At 43.0% G+C, this 23,111-nt stretch overlaps 1 protein-coding gene across 1 annotated transcript in view; it reads left to right on the top strand.

The window, feature by feature from the left end:
• The window catches only part of grid2 (glutamate receptor, ionotropic, delta 2), a 514,857-nt gene that overhangs the window by 348,125 nt on the left and 143,621 nt on the right, over positions 1 to 23,111 (top strand). The window contains exons 7-8 of the mRNA XM_069682887.1: positions 328 to 489; positions 6,178 to 6,297. Coding sequence (XP_069538988.1) covers positions 328 to 489; positions 6,178 to 6,297 — 282 coding nt within the window. The remainder of the gene's footprint in view (positions 1 to 327; positions 490 to 6,177; positions 6,298 to 23,111) is intronic.

The raw sequence follows: 23,111 nt of genomic DNA, 5'->3' as shown, positions 1-23,111 counted from the left end.
CTCTGTGGGGGTGAGTATACATGTGCTAAAAAAGGAGCCGAGTTTTAGGTGAAACAGGAAAATAGAGAAGAGAGAGGGAAGCTGCAGAGCAAAGTGCTGATAGATATAAGTGACGTATTTAACTTTCATTACATTTCAGCTTGAAGGGGTTTGGCCCTGTTATTAATAAAATCAGCATGTCTGTATTGGTCCATCTTAAAAAACTGGACTCCCAATCTGAAGCACATTAAACCAAGACTTTGATCATTTGGGATTCATACCAGTGTCAGTTTCTTGGTACAACTTGTTCGCAGCCATTCTGACTTGTCTGTTATTCTTTCTTCATAGATCACCAACCGCTACATCTATGATTCTGTGCTGCTGCTGGCCAACACCTTCCACAGAAAGCTGGAGGACAGGAAGTGGCACAGCATGGCCAGTCTGAGCTGCATCAGGAAGAACTCCAAACCGTGGCAGGGAGGCAAGAGCATGCTGGATACTGTCAAAAAGGTATGAAAATACACAAGAACACACACACACTTTTCTCCTCAAGTCTTACAGGGATATATTAAGATACGGTAAGTATGCGAACACACATACAGGCACACACACACATGCAAGCACACAGGTAGGCTAGTGGCTGTTCCAGGAAGAGTCTTGCTGAGTTCTGAATAATGTTTGAATGAACTCCCAAATTTACAACACAAGCCGAAGAATGCAAAATACTCACATATACTTGAGAATACTTAGGGCCCTATCGTACACCAGAATCAGAATCAGCTTTATTGGCCGAGTATGTGGACACATTCAAGGAATTTGTCTCCGGGTTTCCTTTGCTCTCGATGCACAGACACCCACACCAAACATACAGACATACTAAACTTAAAAACAAGGACAGGTTAGACAAAGATAACACAGCCTCTTAGACACTATACACAGACCTATGGGTATATATAAAAATATATAATATATAAATAACACTTATAGACAGGAGACAATAGACAATGGTGCAATAGAGAGTGCAACGGTGCTAAAAAGGAGATAAGCGCCAGCTAAAATAAGTAAACAAACATTTACAGCTGACCTTTCTGTGATGATAAGCACACAGAACCTAAATAAACATAAGATCCTGCCCGATCCTGACGCTGTGTCTGGAGATGTAAATAATTAATGAAGATGCACTGCTGCGCCCCCTTCATAAACGTACACAGCGCTTCAGTGGCTTTGACATCAGTCCGTGCTTCGACATATATATCGTACAGTGACCTGTGTGTGTTCTGCGTGTGCAGGGGCACAGAGGAAAGAAAGAAGTTAAATATACCAGTCTGAGCTCGGTATATATAAGGAGAATGACTGAAATCCGTCGTGTAAATAATAACACGCCTGCCTGCAGGCGCACCGGGCCCTTAAAGGGAATGACAGCTGACACTCTGATTGGTTTGATTCCTGTTATGAGCTTTCTTACTAGTAAAAGTGGGTCGGACACGCCCTAAATCACTTAGCGCCATGCGCTTTAGACTGTCCGCTGTGTAAACAGGGCCCTTAGTTATAATAAATATAATAAGTAACATACAACTCAGTGATACATTCAACCATAATACTGTTTAAACACCCTGCCCTACATGTTTAACAGTGTTTCTCAATGCTAGTGAGCATTTTGCCTGTTACCCAGTCCCTCACATCAGCCTTCCTTAACTGTTGATAAAACCCAGCAACATTATTACCTATCATCTCCATGAACAGAGGTCCAAAAGCATGGATTAAAACAACACTAAAACATCTAGTCGATAAAACTTAACCACCCAAGGATTTCTGAACCGGTGTGAACGTACTTGTGTATACAGACATGACTATGACTTAAAGAAAAACACAATGATACAATGACAATTACACAACAGTTAGATTTTCCCAGTTCCCTAATTTGCTTTTGAAATGTTGACGCTGCTCTCTGAGACCCAAAGCACCTCGCCTCTAATCTAAATGTGAACTGTCCATGTGTTTCATCAGCCTCCTGCGGAGCTCTACCGCTGTGTGCTGCCTGTAGGTGTTTTTGTGCCAGCTTGAAAATAGCTCATAAACACTTTGTTTGAAAAGGAAAATCATGTTAAAAGCATCCTCTATATATCTGCCAAAAATGAAGTCTTTACTCAAAATGAAAAGCATCGTCGTGTCCGTGTGTCTGTGAATCTTGATTAGGACAAAACCAGAACATGCCCGCTCCCTCACCCAGCGACAACAGACAAGCACAATATCAGATGTCTTCCTATTTTTAGTGCGTCTCCTGTGTATCTTTTAGTGGTAGAAAAACACATTTCTCACACTCTTCATTTAGGGAACATGTATTTGCATTTCAAGACACGGTGCTCATTACATGAAATTTTGCAGACCAGACAGTGCTGTTCCTTAGCGGAGGCGCTCTAGTTGAAACAGCAAGATGCAGTCACTGCTAAATTCACTTAAACAATGGCGTCTCTTACTAGAACTCAAATCCCCTCCAGGGATGAGGAGTGACATGGAAGAGGCTTTAAATAAGTCTACCATTGTTCTTCTTACATGAAAACCAGATTTTTCTTTATTACTTTGACTAAAAGTTTCCAAGTTCTTGTGCTTAGCAGACTTTATAAAGCAAGTGCTTATGAATTCAAAGGGTTGCATACCTTTTAAAAAGACATGCATCAATCAGCTAGTTAGCTCAGTTCCTGAACACTTGACTTTTGGGAGATAGAGGATTTCATCCTGCAGCTGTGATTCTTATGAATCTCTGCATTTCACCTTGAGTTTGGGCTGGCGTTTGGCAACACTTTCATCACTGTTAAATCCAATTGGATCAATGCCCTCTGTTTTGATATCAATAAAAAAGTACTCCAGGGATGGCACTTTGACTGAATGATGAAGCCAAGTGAAATGCTAATTTAGGATTAGTGTCAGACAATAATAAATGCAGCGCAATGGCTTTTATATCTATCTCTGCTTTTCACCTTGAGATGAGGCAGGGGTTTGGCAACACTTTCATCAGCCAGCTCCGGCTGTTAAAGCGGCCCTGATGGCTGTCTCAACAGAGCTGTGCTAAAGAGCCCTAAGCAGTAATAGAGTTCAGTTCAGCAGCCTGGCATCGGTTCCATTTTACACTGTATCAGCAGTGTGTTTTACTTACTGCGCCTGTCTGTGTGTTTAATCAGCGTTTTGGTATGTGGGGCCATTATGGTAATGATGAATACGCGTTTGCAGCTGTTGACAGGGAGCTCCGTTGATGCTGTCGTTTGGTCTTCACTGACAAATTCAGAGTGGAGAATAAAAAGTGAAACTGCTCTTACACAAATCTCTAAAGTGTGTTTGCTGTTGTAACTGTAGATAGACTGTGTGTCACTGCGCTGTCATTGGCTGCTGCATATCCACCTTTGAGTCCCAGTCATTTAGGCTTCATTTTTATTGATAACTTCTTAAGGCACAGCAAAGCCTTCAATTCAGCACAAGATCTTTACCCACTGCCCATGAGACTATCTCAAACTCAGGTTTGAGTCTCCCAGATAAATAATTGCTCCCATAATAAACACAGTTATTTACTTCCATCTTTTATTTTGAAATGCTTCCAATCACAAAAAACAATTGCATGTCCCCTGTCTCATCTATTTCTCAGTTTCCCACTCCCATGGGCCTCCGTGGCATGTTGTATGGCTTTATATCAGGTGCAATTAAAGGGAAGATAATTGTTTGAATGTATTGTGCCAATACTGAGCTGCCAACATTAATTAACTGAATAATTATGAAAGGCAATGAACGGTATCAGGAAGATGCCCGGATTGCATTGAAGCAAACAAACATGCAGTCTGTAAAGTGTGACAGTGTGTGTGTCTGCGTGTGTGTTTGGTCGACCCCAGGGACCAAAATAATTAAACAAGGTACCAATGCCAAACGGCACGCTGATATTATTTACAAAATATCATATAGACTGCAGTCATGAAGAAGATCCTAATGCAGGATTTCTGTAGCACTAAAGTCCACCTGAGACACATGTATCTTAACAAACATGCACCCTGCATGCAGGTGTGTTTAGGAACAAGATGTACCTACACAAATCCATCCATCCATTATCTGTACCGCTTGTCCTTTTCAGGGTCACAGAGGGCTGGAGCCTATCCCAGCTGTCATTGGGCAAGAGGCGGGGTACACCCCCGACTGATTGCCAATCAGACACATAAGCCTTTTTCAAACTGAGGTTCCACCTCAGCGCCGTAATGAAGCTCCTCATGCCACCTTTGTCATTCTATCATTTGACCAAGCAACGCCGGCGTAAAGCCGCCCTAGTTTGTGTTAGCGTTCCAGCGTTGCAGCGCTGCATTTTACACAGACGCCATTTCGCCTCTGTTACGCCTCTGTTACTACATCCGATGCTGGCTCAGAGGGGGCACAACTTCGCCCCACAATTCCGCCTCCGTGCGTTCTACATGGAAGACGGAACATAACAGCGGCGTAATAATCCCGCCTTGAACCGGCAGTGTGAAAAGGGCTATAGAGACAGACAACCTTTCACGCTCGCACCCACACCTACGGGCAATTTAGAGTTGCCAATGAACCTAACGAGTATGTCTTTGGACTGTGGGAGGAAGCCAGAGTACCAGGAGGGAACCCATGCATGCACGGGGAGAACATGCAAACTCCACACAGAAAGGCCCACCATGTCCGAACTGGGGTTCGCTAACCAGCGCTAACCACTGCGGCCCACCGACACAAATACATGTGATTATTTTAGCAGAAATGTGAGGTCTGTAACAAGCTGCTTTAATCCCCTGTGACCAATGGTAATATTTACTTGTGTGTTGTTTATAAACCTTGTAGGTCTTCTCTTAGTTGAGTCACATAAACATGTTTTACTTGCAGCCTGTCGCTGTAAGTAATTCCGTAGATATAAACCATCATGCTTCATTTCTGCCAGCAGATCCCCTAATCTGAAACACTGTTCCTTTATCGTTATTCATCACGTGTCATTAAATGTAACACAATGATTTGTAGGTGTGTGCTTGCTTTGTACATATATATATATTAATGTGTGCGTCATAGCCCTGATCACCCCACATAAATTACATCATTGATGTTTCGTACACACAAGTGTACGGACATACACACAAAGCAAGCATGAATCATATTAGGGAATATAACACCTCTCCTTCCCTGTAGCAGGAACACTGTCACCTTCACTGACAGGTCACACTCCCTGAAGGCAGGGCAAAGGCTGGGCACCGACACCGTGTGGGTGTGCGTGTCTGTGCGTGCGTGTGCTTATGAGTCAATCAACCTGAACACAGGACATTGTAAAGCCCTGTAGTGCGAAAATTGCCCAGTGACTCCAAACACACTCTTCTTTAATCAGCCTGGTACTTCAGCAGCATAACAACAACAGATCTAAAGTGGGTGAACATATTCCCCAAACACACTCTCATTGATGAGAACTGACATGATTATAAGTGATTAAGAGAATGAAGGCAATCACAACTGTGATGACCACAATTAAGCCAGCAGTACTTCAACGTGAAGTGCTTTTTTATTATTATTTTTAAATGTTTTATTAAATTGTCTTTTGTGTTTTAGACTCTTTTATGGATACATAGGATAAATAAAGTTCTTTCTGACTTGGTTTGACCCGGTTAAAGGGAGTTTAGTGCGTTTTTTTGTGGATGTCGTCTGCTCACAGAGCTGTGCAGGTAGGGCCTACATTTACCAGGATGCATTGCACAAGAGCGGCCACATTCTCAGGATTGCTCTGCTGCATTTTTTGGATGCATACTCAATAAATTCCTGCAATAATTGTATGAAATCAGTCAAAACGCTCTGAAGCGTATCATCTTCCAAAACATCCTCTGCACTCATATTTGGATTTGGATGCCATTTGCACTGTTTGTAGTGTAGTTATGTAGCTAGTTTGCAATATTGATGAAGGTTGATATTATAAATTTGAGCGGAAATAGTCTGTATTCCTTTCGAGCAACCAAAATGTCAGCACTGGTAACAGAATAAACACTGATTTTGCAGCTGTTGAACTGAGACACAGAGAACATTGGGAACACATTTTCACACTATGTACCTAACTGATAGAAAGATTGGGTGATTAGTTGATTTAACCAAGCAACAATAATTGCAAAAACATTGCAAAAACAAATCAACAGTCAAGTAAAATTATTCCGTCTTGTCTTCTGTCTGCAGTTCGGAGTGAGCGGCCTCACCAGCTTCCTGGAGTTTACCGACAACGGCACCAACCCCAACATCTTCTTTGAAATTCTGGGCACAAATTACGGAGAGGACAGGGGCCGTGGAGTCAGTAGGGTAAGTAGTTAAAACAGGACCCCTGTGTGGTGTTTTACTGCGGGTGAAGGGGGAATCATTCCTGCAGCTACAGAGGATTTACATAATTCCTGGATTTACCGGGGAATTTCTCTGCACCTGCTCTCTACATTATTTTCATCTCATATTTATTCAGGTATTTCTTTCCTTGTGGCTGTCGCCCCTTGTGTAGCAGAGAAGAGCTCGGCTACCTTTCTCTATTTACTCTCAGATTTTTCTGGATTTTTTCCCCTGAGCCTTGCGTAGCTGTGGCTGGAGAAATGCAAAGAAGAAGTTCAAGCATATTTACAATTGTATCTCTTTGTAATTATAGTATACTTCCTTGTTTTCTCATCCCAATCACCCAACAACTCAGCTCTCCTTTAGTGGTGTTAATTTGATCAATTAGAGGCTATTTAAAGTGCCACCTTATTACATTACAGACAATATATTTTAGAACAGAGAAGATGAACGTGCATAGAGCCAAACTTCCTATGCATTATGCCTAATGACACAGATCCATCATATACACACTAACACATGCACACAGAGTCTGCTCTCCACACCAGAGGGATCTCTTTACAGATAACAGTCGAGGTAGGGAGCTGTGATTACTGATAATGTGGTGAGACACCAACATAATGCAGCACGCCATCGCAGACAAAATTAATCTTTAAAGCACAGCATAATTACATTTAGAGACTATTCCCAAATCAGAGAGCATAATGACTTCTGAGGGAATTAAGGCGCTTGTTATACACCAGTCCTGCCACCGTCTCCTTTAATACACAGGACATTTGTTGGTCTGTCGTTTGGATTCAATTAGATTCAAACATGGAATCAAATGGCTAAAGAGAGGCGAGTATTCACCTCTGAGTGCCTGTATGTTAACTTTCACTTGGAGCTGATTCATGACTTTACAAATGATGTGGAGCCCTTTGAAATGGTGTTCATACAGGGCGCCTAACCTGCAGTAAGAGCATGGAAGATGTATGTCAGGCTGGAAAGGAGGTTAGTGAGAATAACCTGGCTCTGACCGCCTCACCACCTCGGAGAAAAGCTGAAGGAAACCAGCCCTAACCGAGTGTGTGTATAAATGTGAGCGAAGGAAATTAAAGCCCTGACATAGATATAGAAAAAAATATATAAAATGGTTACCATCTCATGCCTTTGAAGCATTTCATTACCTGCATGTTCGCATGCACGACAGTAGAGAGTAGAGAAAAGTTGGCTCATGATTTAAATCAGACCCATTTCCTATTTGTTGCAATGGAGAAGGACTTCTATCTATGTATATCTCCTCCTCTGCAGTGTGAGTTAAAGAGGTCAACATAGAGCTCAATGTAAATTGATGATAATGAAAAGTAACCTTGTCGCTCTGACCCCAGGTTAACGTCTTCCTTCATGAAAAGATGGCGTGAGTGGCAAGACTTGATTCTCAGGTTAATCAGCAACCAGCGTGCAGCGACGATGCCTTTATATAAAGCCTTCGTCTACCAGGGCTAAGTTTACAGTAGCAGTAATAAGATTTTTTTTTAGTTTGCTAAATGGTGTTAACTTTGGTTTGACACACTTGGTTTCGACCACAGACGGTATAAATAATGGACGTAGCCAATGTGACGTCACCCATTGGTTTCTCGACTGCTTAAATGAAGTATGGCCGCGGCCATGTTGGTTTACTGGAGCCTGAAGTGAGCACATTTGGATGAGAGGGTGGTGCTGCAGAAAAGCGAGCCAAGTTATCAAAGCTAAACAGTCTGTGGCTAATCCATTAGCTTGTCAGTGAGCTACTTTAACCTTCCCAGGAGGCGATTCTGTTTGCGACAGTGGCTGATTGCAGGTGTTTATTTATCAGACTAAACAAGTAGTGGACTCGCCCTGTGAGATAACTTAAAATGAAATAACTTCTCATCACTACGATTCGCTGTTATGATTAACGATGAATAAATATGTGTTTCATAAACACTGAACAGGCTAACAAGCCAACAAGCCTAACAAGCTATTTTTAGTGCTAAAAATATATCAATACAATAATACTAGAATTTAACTCTTAAACTCTTAAAGCTGGAGCTCAGACTTTTTGCACGGCCAGATACACAGATTATTTGAGAGCCAGATTATTTGCCCAAAAGGCTCCAACAACACAAACAGGTGAAGTTAAACTCAGTGACTGTGTGTCTGTGTTGACGTCAGGAAGGACTAAAAGGACGAGTGTAACAGAGCCTACAGATCACATTCTTATTCACTGCTACCTGTACACATTCAGCAACACACTAACCAGTTTTCAAATGTGATTAGGATGATGATCCATAAGCAATAAAATGAACTAATACCTCATGAATCAGCTTGCAATCACAATTAGCAGTTATTAGCAATCAGCAGCAGCAGAAACTTTAATTTAATAACATGGCTGAAAAACTGGGGATGGATTTCTTCTTTGCAACGCAGATTATTTTTTAAGTAGCAGCCTCTGGTCAGGAAAGCTTTCAGAAAGAGTCATATATAATTTATCCATCCCGTTCTGACAGTTTAAGAGTAAATTGTGTTCTGAGTTATAACAACTATCAGTAGAAGACCTCACAGCACTTCTCTTTCACTTCAGCAGCTACAGTTTATCACTCGCTTCCTTGTAGAAATTCTCCAGGAAATAACCCTCGACTTAAGTGTTACGTTCTGGTTAATATGTTAGAAGGTTAGCATGTATTTAGCATTCCCATCGGTCACATGTTAGAAGCCTTCCGTGCTAAATATTTGATCTTTACAATATGCGAACCTTTCTTCAAGCAGCCATCGATCTATTATTCAGCCGTCACTCCGTTGGAATTTAGTGTCTTAACAGTGTTGGGGACTGAGGTTTCACCTGACAGTGACCTTCCCTGGAAAAACACGTCTAACCTTTGGATCAAATTAAATTAACATTAGTTATTCCTAAAACTAAATTATAGATCTCTCTCTCTTTCTGCCTCTCTCTCGCCCACATACACACATTCCACATGAAGTCAAATGTGTTTCTCTTGTACCCGGCTGCTTTCAGGACGCTAGTGCAGAGCCATGTGTTCTTATAGAAGAGCCGTCCAGCGTCTGCATTAAGGATTTATAAATAATGGACAACAGGCCCCGACTGCTGTGCGGCTTTATTGAGATGTAAAGGGAGTGTGTATGTGCTTGATCACATCATTATCAGTACACACATACAGCCCTCATTATGGTATTTAATCTGCATTCTGATGAGAATACCACTTAACCTGAGCTTTCCTTCATATCCGCCTTCACTGTTCTGCATGTTTCTTATCCCTGCTGAGTCTCACTAATGACGCACACGCCGTCCAGCTTCTTTTTCTTCTTCCCCATCTCACTTTAATTAAATTATTCTTCCAAGGATCATCTTTTTCCCCCCCTACTCAATTCCCTTTCCCTCCACCTTTCCTCTCTCCCATCTCCCTAATCTGCCTTCTTCAATCCTCAGTCCCTCGTCGTGGAATTTACCCCCATCATACTTCACACACATGCACACAGCTGTCTCGTGATAATGATTATAGCAGACACCTGATATTGTCGTAATTATTATGACTACCCTGCGGTAGAATTGGCTTTCTGCTCCATTACCTTCAGCGGCTATACATGAGGACTGTATATCTCTCTGACTATACATCTACAGGCATGCAAGGCTCCACTGCTCTCTTATAGAGAGGCGACAAGTCTGCCGTGTGTAATTGCTTCGTTAGCTATATGCGACATCTTAAACGACTTCACGGAGGAAAAATGGCATCAGATTTATACTGAAGAAGCAGCACAATAAAAAGCGCTGTGGTTAAGCGGAGAGAATGAGGAGGATAGTATGGAGGAGGAGGGATGAATGGAGGAGGAGCGACGCTACGTGTGAAGGAGAGAAAGGTAAAATGAAACAGGCACAGAGACAGCTTGAAAGGAGATGGATGACCTAATCCCTATAGATCTCGTACAAGAGATAGAAACGGCGGCGCAGGTCACGACAGAGTCACGATCATTACCCTCTCACTCCCTCGCACATGCTCACGCTCTCTTTTTTCGCTCTCACATCAGCGCATATTCTCCATCTTTTGGAGGAGACGCAGAAATATTGTCCCTCTTTGGAGGAATCAATGGCCTTGCAAACTGCAGCGCTCTTAAATTGAGGTCACCTTCAATTATCATCTGCAGCCTCGTCTGACATATGTGGTAAATTACGCTAAGTGACTGCACAGAGTTGTAGGAAGACCCCTACACACACACACACACACACAGACGCACACCTCACAGCCCTGTCATCATGCGAGAAACATTTCTTCCATTGCGCGTTTTGAACGATTGAAAGACATTTTTTTCTAATGTGATGGCTTCATGTGCACACAAACTCAAACACACACACAAACACAGTTCCCTGGGGAATGCATGCGAGCCGATGCGTACACACACATTTGCATAAATCTTCTGGCATCTTTGGAAATGCTAAGCTAACCCTTTTGGCTTTGCATGGCAATTAATGTCAGCCCGCATGACCGTCAGCACGTAACACGGAGGAACAGTGGGTTTCCTCTTCTTTCAGCTCAGCACACACACACATGCAGGCAGAGGATCTGCTATTAAACATCACCCATTTCATCTGAGCTCCTAACAGACTTAATTATTGTTGACAGAGTTTATTTCATACAGCTAAGCCATGGTGGCAGACAAGTCTGTTATATCCTTTTAATAAAATGTAACAGAGTAGATATTCTCCACAGGCACACGTATAAACCCGAGGATTTGGGATGCTAAACGTGAACCTAGCATCTTTAGGCTCCTAATAGAAAGAAAAGCAGTGATTTCTGTGTGCGCCTGTCCCAGAACAAGGAGATAAATGAGTTATTTTACTTGTTTTAGCTCAATTGAATTCACAGTTCCCAGCTGCTGTTTTAATATCTCTTCATATGTCTTGGTTAGTGTCACAGGCGGATATTAGTTTTATGTTTAAAGAGCTTTTCTTTGACATTGTGGCCCCTTGGGGATAATCTTCACGTCGGGGCAACACATGACTGAAGATAAAGACTGAGAGGACTGAGCCTAATGAATGGTCTTGCATGCTCATTTTTTTGTGTTTGGAAAGATCTTTTTCTGGCACAAACTGCACCCTAAGACATGTGGACAGCAACTTCCTGCTGCTTTCTTCCATCTCAAACACCCACCTGTTTTTGGCTTGCATACTAATATCCTGTTGCTGGCTGCGTCTGCTCACAGAGCAGAAGTATCATACTGTAACAAGTATCTTCAGGCACAGGGCTCTTTGAATGTCATCATGCGAACAGGCTCACAGTAAAAGTGTTAACATGCAGGTCGAGTTCTCACAGTGCTCACCCTCTTAGTGACGCATGTTAGGATGCTAACATAAATGGTAAATGGACTGCTCTTATAATGCACTTTTATAGTCTTGCGACCACTCAAAGCTGCTTTTACACCACATGACACATTCACCCTCCACACAAACGTTCATACACTGATGGCAGAGGCTGCTACATAATAGTGTTGTGACGTTCGTGAACGATCCGATTCTTTTGAACGGCTCTTTGGTTTGAACGTCGGGAACCGAGTTGTTGGTGAGAGCTGATCTTTTTAGTTGTGCCCCAAGCGCTGGTCGCATCAGCTGTAGTCTGAGACGACGCAGCCTCTGGGCCTCTGGTTAGCGATTATGAACTTCCCGTCAAGACTTCTTTTTCTGCGTGCTGCATTGTTACAGAAAGAAAAAACATTTTCTTGTGATTTACTAGTTATTAATGGGTCTTACCTTTGCCGAAAAATTCAACATCATGATGCAGATTTGTAAGAAGTAAAAATGAAGCTTTGTCAGGTCTGTCCTCAGGAGGAGAAGAAAACTTTAAAAATGCCCGTTTGTTGAACGGAGGTCGGATCGATCTGATGCATTGGAGGAAGTCGGGAAATCTGAACACTGAAAGGCTTTCGTGACACAGCGTCAAGGGAATTTATCTCAAGTTAAATGTTACATCTAAAACAGATTGTTAGCTGTTAGCATGCGGATGTCTGTTTATAGAGATTAATAAGTAGCTAAATCGTCGTCAGATCACGTTGATGAGAGCCGGGATGTAATCACGGTGGATTATGTTCCACCTGCTTTTGCTCTCCTCACAGACTGTTTTTCCTGCATACGCCGCAGCCTGCTGATATGTGGTTCTCCCACTTTGGTCAATATTACTCGGACTATAAGCATAGTTCAAACGGAAACCAGAACACTTGCCATCCTTAAAATCCACGTCCCTGCCTACAAATTCTATATTTCTATGAAGAATTTGTAAACAGAGATTAGTTGTGCCCAAATTTCACTGCCTGCAGGTCGAGTAATGTAATACTGCTAATCCTAGACCACATATGCGAATTGAAATTATATTGGTGAGATGTCTACGTTTGAATCTGATCCAAATCTTACCCTATCATTATCCTAGTGATTGTTTTGCAGATAAACTTAGTAACCTCTGCCCCCTAAAAAAAACGATGAGCCATTCTTTTGAACGGCTCTTGGAAAGCAACGGAGCCATAAGATTCGGCTCCTACGTAAAGTGCCCAGCTGTCAATCAGTACTAATCACATTCACAGATGTGGCATCAAATAAAAATGGCACTGGTGGTTTAAGTCAGGTGTCATCCTGTTGGAACCAAGAATGTCTGGTTCAAAATCCAGCATTTCATTGCAATCCATCCAATATTTTTTATTTTTTTGGGCCATTTCTGCCTTTATTGATGGAGAGAGGACAGTGGATAGTGTCAGAAACAGGGGAGGAGGGAGTGGGGAAGACACGCCGCAAAGGGCCGAGGGTGGGAGTTGAACCCGGGGCCGCTTCATCGAGGACTGAGCTTCTGCACATGGGTCGCCCCATTTAACCACTTAGCTAAACCGGCGTCATCCATCCAATAGTTCAATCCACAAGTGTGGATTAGTGCATTGAAGTTTGATGCAGCGATGTATCATTGTAATGTAAAAAGTCTGCAAACATTCAAACAATTACACAGCACAAATAAGGCCTTAAAGGCCAGATGAAGAGTTCTGATAGCAGCAAATATGTTACGGCTGCTAACAAGAAAATGGGGATAATAAGATGTTTAATAAATTGAGATTTTCTCCGCGCAGCATGCAGACGGTGTACAGCAGCCTCGCTCCTGCGTCTCTGCTAATGGAACAAAACAGTGAGGATGCAGCTCTAAAGGGCAAGTTAGCCAGCGCTATTTTAGGGAGGTTGAATGAGGGGCATCACCACTGGAACTGATTATTACAATTATGTAAAAAAAAGTCCTGCAGGGTGAGATAGGGAGGGTGATGCAAAATGAGAGGGAGGTTAGAGAGGAGGTACTGATGAGTCACGTAGAAAAAAGGCAGAAAGAGAGACGGGCATTATGTGCGTCAGGAAAATGAGACACGGGTATTAAGTTTGAGGGGAACTAAAATAAATAAATGAGTGGAGGAGAGAGAAAGCAGATCTGGGTGAGAACAGGCAGAGAGTGAAGGGCGGAAAGATAGTAACAGAGAGAAAAAATATCTCCAAGGGGAAAGATCCCTATTTCCCTCCAATTTTCCGTCCTATTAGGTAGATTTGCATGTATCTTTATTCAGCGTGTCTCCCCCACCTCCGGGGCAGGTGGGAGATTGCGGAGGGAATGGAGGGGGCAGGAAGTGGAAGAAGGGGAGATGGAGTTAAAGATGCGTGGGAGAAAGCACAGGAGGGGAGGTGAGGGGAGGGGAGGGGGGAGTGAGGAGCGTAGAGGGAGGGGAGAGAGGACGTCATTGATTTGTCCTGCTTCACAGGCTCTTTCCCTTCACTCCTTTCCTTCTCCGTCACCTTACCTGATGTGCGTGTGTGCGTGCGTGTGTGTGACAGAAAGCTTACAAGTTTTCATTATGAGTAAGCAGGCAGTTAGTCTAAGTGCTGAGAAGACAACAAAGCAAATCACAACCTCCAAACAAACACAGGCCCACTGGTTTAAAGATACAATCTCTTTGCCTCTTCATCCTCCTTCAGCAGTCTTCTTTTCTACCTTGTATCTCTCCCATACTTTACCTTTAATTATTATGATGTCATACCATCGTGGTTATTAATTATTAATTAATTATTACCAGAGAAGAACTGGTTCCCAGAAGGGGGGAAAGTAGTACTTTTCTAATTCCTGATTTATTCATCATTCTTATTTGGAGACAGTTCCTCTATTATTCATGTTTGAAGTGGAAAAACTTCATGATGATTTTCAGGTTTCAAAACTTTCCCAGCATGCACAGCAGTGATGTCTTCGAAGTTTTAGAGCATGTGGTATTGTGAATTTTCAGGCTGCCTTTAAACTTTTACTTTGTTTGCTGCCATCTGGTGTGCTGATGTGAGCCTTATGTGACTCTGTGTGGTCTCACTCTAACTTTTAACAGTAACCTCCTAGCATTTAATCTTTATTTTTTTACCATCAGTTGCAGGCGAAGTTTTGGGTTTTATGTTAACTTCAATATGAATATGGTTTTTAAAGCTCCTGTGAGGACTTTTTCATTGGTTATGAAAAACACTGAAATTAATTCTGATGACTCTATATGACCTATAAAAGCAAATCAGATCATCAGCGACAAGATTTATTATTTCTAAATAGTTATTTTTAATGGCTGAAACTGCTGGTGTCAGATGAATTGATTAACTGCACGCTGCCTCATTTAAAGTGATTGATACCTATGACTGTTAAAGAAAGCAGGATGAGATTGTTTGTTAAAAACCACCACTTAAGCATGTACAGGACAAAATTAGCAAAGAGATAAGAGGTATGGCTTTGTCCACAGGGGGCGCCAACATCAACACAAACCATTTCTCATAGGAGCTTTAAGCAGCCACACTGTGTTAAAGCAACTAAAAGAAGCACTACAATCACTACTAGACTTAAAAAAAAATTTAAGATTATTTTTTGGCCTTTTATGTCTTTATTGAGTGAAAGGACAGTGGATCATGTTCGGAAACAGGGGAAGAGATGGCATGCGGCAAAGGGCCGAGGGTGGGACTCAAACCCTGGATCGTCGCATCGAGGACTGAGCCTCTGCACACGAGCCACTGATTTAACTACTGAGCTTAACCGCCCACACACATTTAGTTTTAATCCAAAACCCCACCGTATAACTCTCTTCATCACCTGAGTAAAACATGCACAGAGCCGTTTTCAACACAAAAATCACTTAACAGTAAAGGTCTGATGTGTGGTGACTCAGCCGCGTTAGCTTAATGCACTTAATACACTTTTTCAAAGGTGTAAGGTGAAAAGATTGAAATTAATTTACTCTTTGTGCGTTTAATATGGCATGTCCACTGCAGCCTAGCTTAGCTCCAACAACAGAAGTACACATGAGCTGCTTGTCTCGCTCTATTAAAGATGCTGTCGACAAACTCAGAGAATGAAACTTTAACAACAGCAGGGCGTTGTGAAATCACGAGCCTTCTCATTAGTCTTGTTCTCATGCTCACACTGATGTTTTTCTGTAAAACCCAGGTGAGGTTTGGATGTACCGGCGCTGAGATAAATTGCCTTTGTTTTGACTAAAATGAGTTTTTTCTCCCGCTTTGTCATGAACCAATCCGTCTACTGAACTTTCAGGAATTAAATTAATATCGATCTTCTCATATAATTCACATTCAGACAGCAAACAAGCATCTTTCCAAAAATGTTGCCTCCAATTCTCAGTCTCATCTATTATCCCGTGTCCAGGGGCAGGAGCACTAAATAGCTATTTATTCCAACCTTTGTTTTGATAACAGCTTTTACCCTCCTGAACTCATGAATACTTGAGGATTTTCGGGGGCCTCTCCTGTGGCGTGATTGATGTCAGCGATTTGTTTTAGCTGGAAGGTCTTGTCAATCATGAGTAAACTCACATGCAGTGACCAGCAAAGTTGTACTGTGGGTGACCACAGAGCGGTGGACACGGGACGCTAATTGAAGCTGACAAACTGCCTCTGGTGTCCTTGGATCAGCTAAGTGTGGCAGCGCATGTGAGGGTTTTTTTTTTTTTGCTGCGTCTTTGTATTATGTGAGAGGACGCAGATATGAGGAAGTATTTGTAAACAGTATGGATGCCATGAAACGCTCGCCCCGGCTGCTTCTCTGTTTGTCGAGACGAGCCAGGAGGAGTTTTATTCCCAAGATGCTCCACTGTCAATCCCGTCTCCTGCCTCAGCTGAGACGAATCTGCGCGGTGACATAAGGAGGAGCGGAGCAGCAGGAAAAAAATATGCTGCTGCTGCATAGGTGGATGCATATTAGGAGGCTCTACTGTATATTATTCAACATCTCCGGGAGTCAATGTGCTGTAACAGCTTCCAGGGTCTCATGGAAAGAAAGAAAGAAAGAAAGCAAGAAAGGATGAAAGACTCGTGCTGCCATTGTGAGCGCACACAAAAGTTTTCATTCTACCTATTTCTGGAATACGCGAGGCACGGATGTCTGTATAAAGCCTGAAAAGAAAAACATACTGCAGAGTGCTGAGAAAGTCAGCATTATAAATCTCTGATGCCACCCCCCCCCCCCCCCCCCCCACACACACACACACACCTACCCTGTTGATTTGCTCCAGCGCTGTGCTGTGCTGTGCTGCAGTGAAGTATGAGACGTCCCTGTCTGCATTTAAACAGCAGCAGCACCTGTATTAAAGCTAAAGGTACTAAAAGAGTTGTTGATTTGTAGACAGGAAGCCGCCGGAAATCTGAAGTTTGTTTGTTCATACTTTAGTTTTCACGACTCTTGGACCAAGTCGGACCACTGTGTGTGAGCGCTGATGGCGCTCAGGCACAGAGAGGGGAGCTGGGTTCTGGGTTATTAATACAGCATTACTTAAAATAGAGAGAAAAGTATGACAGGCGTGTCTGATTGGATGGAGGAATAAAGGTTCTGGGAGATAAAAGGGAAGTGGGTGGTGGGGGGGCTGGTCTGAATTCTGTCTCTAACGGTGGGAGGATAGGAGGAGGGAGAAGAAAAGGAAGAGGAAGCCATGTTTGAGGCCTCCGGCTATTGTTTTTATTTAAGTCGAGGCAGAGAGATGTATGGGTGGATGAGTGCAGCGGGGAGTGATGGATAGACAGAGGGGGGGAAAGCAGAATAGGGAAATGAGGTGGGTTGTCAGTGTTTGGGTTAATCTTTCCTACGTCGTGGATGGATGGATTGATGGACGGATGAAGAGATTGACAGGAGCAGGGAGGGTGTGATACGGGGCAGGCCTAATTGCCTGTGACCTGGTTGTAAACATAGCACTACTACTGTAAGTTGGCAGCATCGGTGGGAAAGAAATGAAAAGAGTGTAAGAGCAGAGGTATCCGACCCCGGGGTTGTGTCCTCGTGTTAAACATGCCATGGCTTTGTGACAAGGGACGTGCTGCAGAGAGGAGAGAGGAGGGGACCTCAGCCAAAAACTTTGACGCAGGAAAGCGCACGTTTAAGGGCAGGCTTTGGTCAAGGATTACAGAATAAAGAGGAGATTAAGTGAGGTGTATAATAAAGTTGGTAGAGGACAGAAAGGTGAGTGCCTCTAGACACAAATATGTCGCAGAAGGGGGCCAGAACCCATGCATTAATGCAGTCGCTCTGCGAGGAATAAAGACAGAAGGGAGCTCAGGTTTCGGGCGGAGCGTCTGTCGGGGATAAGGTCTCCTTGTCGACAGGAAAGGTTGCATTGCTACGCAGATGGGAACATTTAAGCTGCACTCCAATGGAGAATAAAAAGGTGACTGAGAGTCAGACAAACTGGTAGACAGGAAGGTACGCAGACAAAACAATGCAGAGGCGATGGCGGCAGATGTCTGTTCACCAATGAGTATGGCTCTGCTCGAGGTTCCTGCCTGCATTAATGTTGCCTAATATAAAAAGGTACAGTCTAGACCTGTTCCTCATGTTAAGTTTCATGACACTTAGTTGTGATTTGGTGCCAAATTGGCTGATTGATTGATCGAGAATCTCTGCAAAGGTCAAATATAGGGGCTGAGAAAGGTCAAATAAAGCAAATTAAATATGGAATCCTGTGTCGCTGTCAACACTTGTTCGAATATAAGTTACTCAGATTCGATGATCTTAGCCTCATCATTTTGAACCAGCCAGCTGTCCAATGGAGCAGCAATAGGCAAAGGTGTGAAGAAGTAAGGAGGCATAAGGACGGATAACCTGTGTCGAACTAGACAGCTGTCTTGGTGAGTGAATAGCATTACCCAACATTACCTTACTATTCCTTATAATTGGCAAATTCCCCATAACTTTCCACTCTTTTTCTCCGAGTTAATGTCTGCTGCCTCTTTGACAAGTATTCCCAATGGCACCAGCAGAAGCAGAAGCAGAAGCTGCTGCGGTGAAGGGACCGATGAAGGAAGCTGTGTGGATTGATGGCACCCACCACAGTCTCACACGGCCCTGGATTCAACATCCTGTCATTCACTCAGTTCCTTCACTAGACACATGATCCTGCTGGTAAAATTAGCATCCTGTATGATTGTGGCTTTTGGCTGCACAAAACGCCAGAATAGCAAGCACCATTCCCTGTATGGAAAACTACTTCTGTCCCTGCGTGTTGTAAAGTAATGTATATGTAAACACTTGTGGGTACGCTGGTTAAAAATCCAAACCATTTATCGCTCTCTAAAGTGTTGACATGAGTTTAGAGACTCTCAAGCGCACTAAAGAGGGGGTTAGGCAAACAAAGAGTTGCTGCATGACTTCACTTCTTAGGTGTAATCCTGCCTCTAGAGGCCAATCACGGCCTCTTCACTCTTCCACTGAATAATCAGTAAATATTGGCCTCCAGCTATCAAGAACACCAGCCAATTATTCCCCTTATAATTACTAAGACCTGTTTTTCAGAACAAGTTTCACATCACACATACGCTTACCATAAAAAAGGCTCCCCTGGCAGCAGTTAACCCCCTCTGAGCCACGTTAGTAAGAACATCTTAGCATGGAAGCGACATTTTCTTACAGTCCAGTATATACGACCCCATTCTATGCGTCTAAGCCTCATTAAAGCTGCAACCTATAGAAGACACAATTGTCTTGTAAACATATCTGAGTACCTGTCCTTTCTCTTGCCTTATACCCAGTGCATCCAGGGATATCATGTAGTCCACGTGACCCTTAAAATGATAAGGAAATTAAACTGAACTGTATGGCTATCAACTGATCAAAACGTGTTGTTGATCCAGTCTGTAGCTGCAACACTTTTTAAGCGTCTGATATAGGCACACACACATTATCGCACACACCACAGCCTCAGTCTATCAGAGAGCTGCATACCAAACAATCATATCATGGAATAATCTACGAGTGAATCACCGCACGCCTTCAGTGGATTCCTCATAGGCTTAATAAGCATCTGCAAGAGGGATTTAGGGGTGTGTACGTTCCTGTTTGTGTGTGTGTGTGTGTTTGTGTGCGTGTGGATACACATACTAAAGTGATTACAGTAGGAGGAACAGATTTGCATTGGTTTGATATGCCATCCATCTTTCCCTCCCTCTTCTTGCACCTCTTGTCAGCCCTCCTTCTCTCATTTCATTTCCTCTCCTCTCATCTCCTTCCTGTCATCTCATTCCGTGCCTCTCCTTCAGCCGTCTCTGACTTCGCAATATAGGCCCCTTTTTAGGAGCAAAACCCCACTGAATGATATTAAGGTGTGACTATCCACGCTCTGCCTCTGGTCTGTCTGTCTGCGTCTGTGTGTTTTAATTCTCAGGCCTCAGACGGCGTCAACACTAATGCTGGTCTGGTTACACTTTTTCCCCCTTCCTGTTTATCCTTTTCATTCACAGCGAGTCAGCATTTTCCACTCCTGAAAACTTGCTTTTCAGAAAAGTTCTCTTAAGTGGACGGATTTTAAAATGCCAGTCTCAAGTTATGGCGTGAAGGATGAAGACTGCGCTTTTTGAAAACACTGATTTATGATTGTAAGCTCGACAGCTTGATTTAAATATGGCCTAAATACTTTTGCTAGTCGTAATGTTCAGAAGACAACTTTCTGGCACTCCTCTCAAGATTTATGTGTCAATATCACTAGTTCATCAATAGTGTGTCAAGCCCTCGGTGCTGATTTAGCTCAGAGGTTAAAGCACGCGCCACATGTAAAGAGGCACAGTCCTCGATGCAGCGGCGCCAGATTCAACTCCAACCCTCGGCCTTTTGCTGCAGGTGATCTCCACTCCACTCAACTGTATCTACTGTCCTCTCAATAAATCCCAAAAAAACAATCTTTCAAAAATAAGTATTGCTTCAAGCAAAGAATTGCCAAAAGGTGGCTTAAAACACGACTTTCTTTAAGGCTACTGTGAGGAGCTTTCAGTTTCTATCGATCTTTGGGACCCCTGTGGACAAACCGGTACGTCTTACCTCTTTGTCGATCCTGTCCTGTACATGCGTAAGTCATGTTTTCTCATGACAAATCTCAACCTGCTTTCTTTTGACAGTCAAACTTGTTCCTCACTGTGAATCTTTGCAATGGAAAATGTGAACAAAAGGCTGTTTCGGCAGCGGCACCTACCTGGTGGCAGCCGTTACAGGCATTAAAAATAACTATATAGAAGTACTGAAGCTCGTCCCTGATGGTCTCATTTGCTTTTGCAGTTCATGTACAGGCATCCATTGTAATTTCAGTCTGTTTCATAACCACCTAAAAACCATATTTGTGTGGGGAAAATGTATCAAGTACAAAAGTGTTGGCTGTATTAAACTGCAAAAAGAAGTAAAAGATCACGGAGAGTCAGGAACCAGCAGAACAAAGCAACAACGTGTAGAAGCAGTCCTCAGTTCACACAGAGGCCAGATGGAGAGAGGGCTTTTTATTCCCCTTATTGACAGGTAAACATACAAAGTAACTCTTGCAGCCTGATGTATCTCAGAATGAAAACAATGGAGAGGAAACAAGAAGAATTCCTTACCTGGCGATGCCTAACAACACACAGATGCCCACGAGAGGAATGCATTTATATTAATGATGTAAACTGTTGATCGTAGACGGCTCTGTTAGTCATCATTATGAGTTGAAACACAAAGAACAACAATTTATATTAGATGAATTCTAGAGGCGACCAACATAATGATATAAATAGTTAACATCATCTTGTTCTGTTCTCTTTTCTCTCCCTTCATTTATCAGTCTGATTCTTATCTCTCACACCTGCCCCTCCCACAGCTCCTCTTTCACGTCTCCTCTATAATGTCCCTCCTTCTCTCTCTCTTCCTCTCTCCTTCCTTCCTCTCTCTCTCTCTCTCTCTGCCAGCAAGGCCTGCAGGCTTTCAGCAGCATTACAGCGTGTAAACCTCGGATTACAGCAGCCAGAGTCTGCCTAGCACTGCATGCCTCTGTGGATCACAAATACACAAGTGTGCGAACACACACACACACCCACCCACAACGCCACATACACATGCAGGATTTTTACATAGGCGTCAACACACATGAACCTTACAGACACAAAATGCACTTATGTAGATAGCACGAGGACATACACGTACTGTGTACACAAACAGTGTACACACACGCAGGAGCTTACTGTGCACAAACACCGACACCATTCGACTCCTTCTCAAGTTCCTTAAATCCCGCTGTACACCCCGTGTCGCCACCACTGCTAACTCGCTGGAGGATTAGCTTGCCTCTTCCTGTGTGTGTTTATTGAACATCTCCACTGATTATTGCTGCTGTTACCTCAGCTGGCCTCCCTGTACTTCCCTCTGTTTCAGACCGCCTCCCTCCACTCACTGAAGGACACATGTAAGGATTACACATTTCTCCCTCAACATCTCCTGCTGTTTTGCCCTTGAGCAAGAGAATCAAAGACTAAACCAACACTTACTCTGTGAAAGTACAAATGATTAGAGGGTTTTAATGAATGCAGAGGCCTACTCAGAAAATGTTCAAGCTGAATGAACAGTCTGTTTAACATTATCTGACAATGTATTTCATTTAAATCCCCCCCTTACATCAGTGATTCTGCTAATACTGATTAAAAATGACAAAACACGGCGCTAGCTTTAGTTTCAGAAAGTTTTCTTGTATTAATTAAATATTGATAAATGTAACAGAGAAATACAGAATATCTTTAATTGAGTAAGATTGAACTGCAGTTGCCTATATCTAACAAAATGGACATAGTACCCCCGGTACGACCACAGCCTATTTTTATAACTTGCAGGGTGAGGTCAGCTTACATCAGGCACACATTAACAGGCACTGTTGATTGCACAGATGTCCAAATAGTAAATATGCTATGTAATGTTGGAACGAAATTCCCCAATTCCCATTAATCAGCGTCCTTTTCCTGTAGGTAACAATCCCATTTGATCCAGTATCTTTCCCCCCTGTCTTTCTGGAGACGGAGGGTATGGGTCATCTCTTCCATGGAGCAACCGTAGTTCACTGTGCCCATAAAAAGCTCAATAGTGGGAGGGTTTCTCTGATGCCAGCGTTTGGTAATGGATTTTTTACTTGAAATTATAAGAAATTTCAGCAGGGAGGGTACTGCTTTAGCTCAGTTGGTAGAGCAGGCGCCCCATGTTGCACTGATCGCAGGTTTTGCCTCCCGGGCTGCCGATCGTTTGGAGCATGTCATCCTCCACTCTCTCTACTCCCCACATTTTCCTGTCACTTTTCAGCTGTCCTATCAAATAAAGGCAAAAGCCGTAAAAGAATCTTCAGCACTTTTACATAAACCGGGAATAATTGCGAGATATAAAGAGAAATCGCACATCAATACCAACGCCCATTATACCTGTTAGGGACATTATCCCGGCCCTACCTTACCCTTAAAAGGCTGAATCTGACAGTACTAG

The sequence above is a fragment of the Semicossyphus pulcher genome, unplaced genomic scaffold, assembly GCF_022749685.1.
Source record: "Semicossyphus pulcher isolate SPU_LCO1_2020_fin unplaced genomic scaffold, fSemPul1.0.p SCAF_6, whole genome shotgun sequence".
Taxonomy (NCBI): Eukaryota; Metazoa; Chordata; class Actinopteri; order Labriformes; family Labridae; genus Semicossyphus; species Semicossyphus pulcher.
Note: the sequence above shows the minus strand (reverse complement) of the source record. Positions and strands in the feature narration are given on the sequence as shown.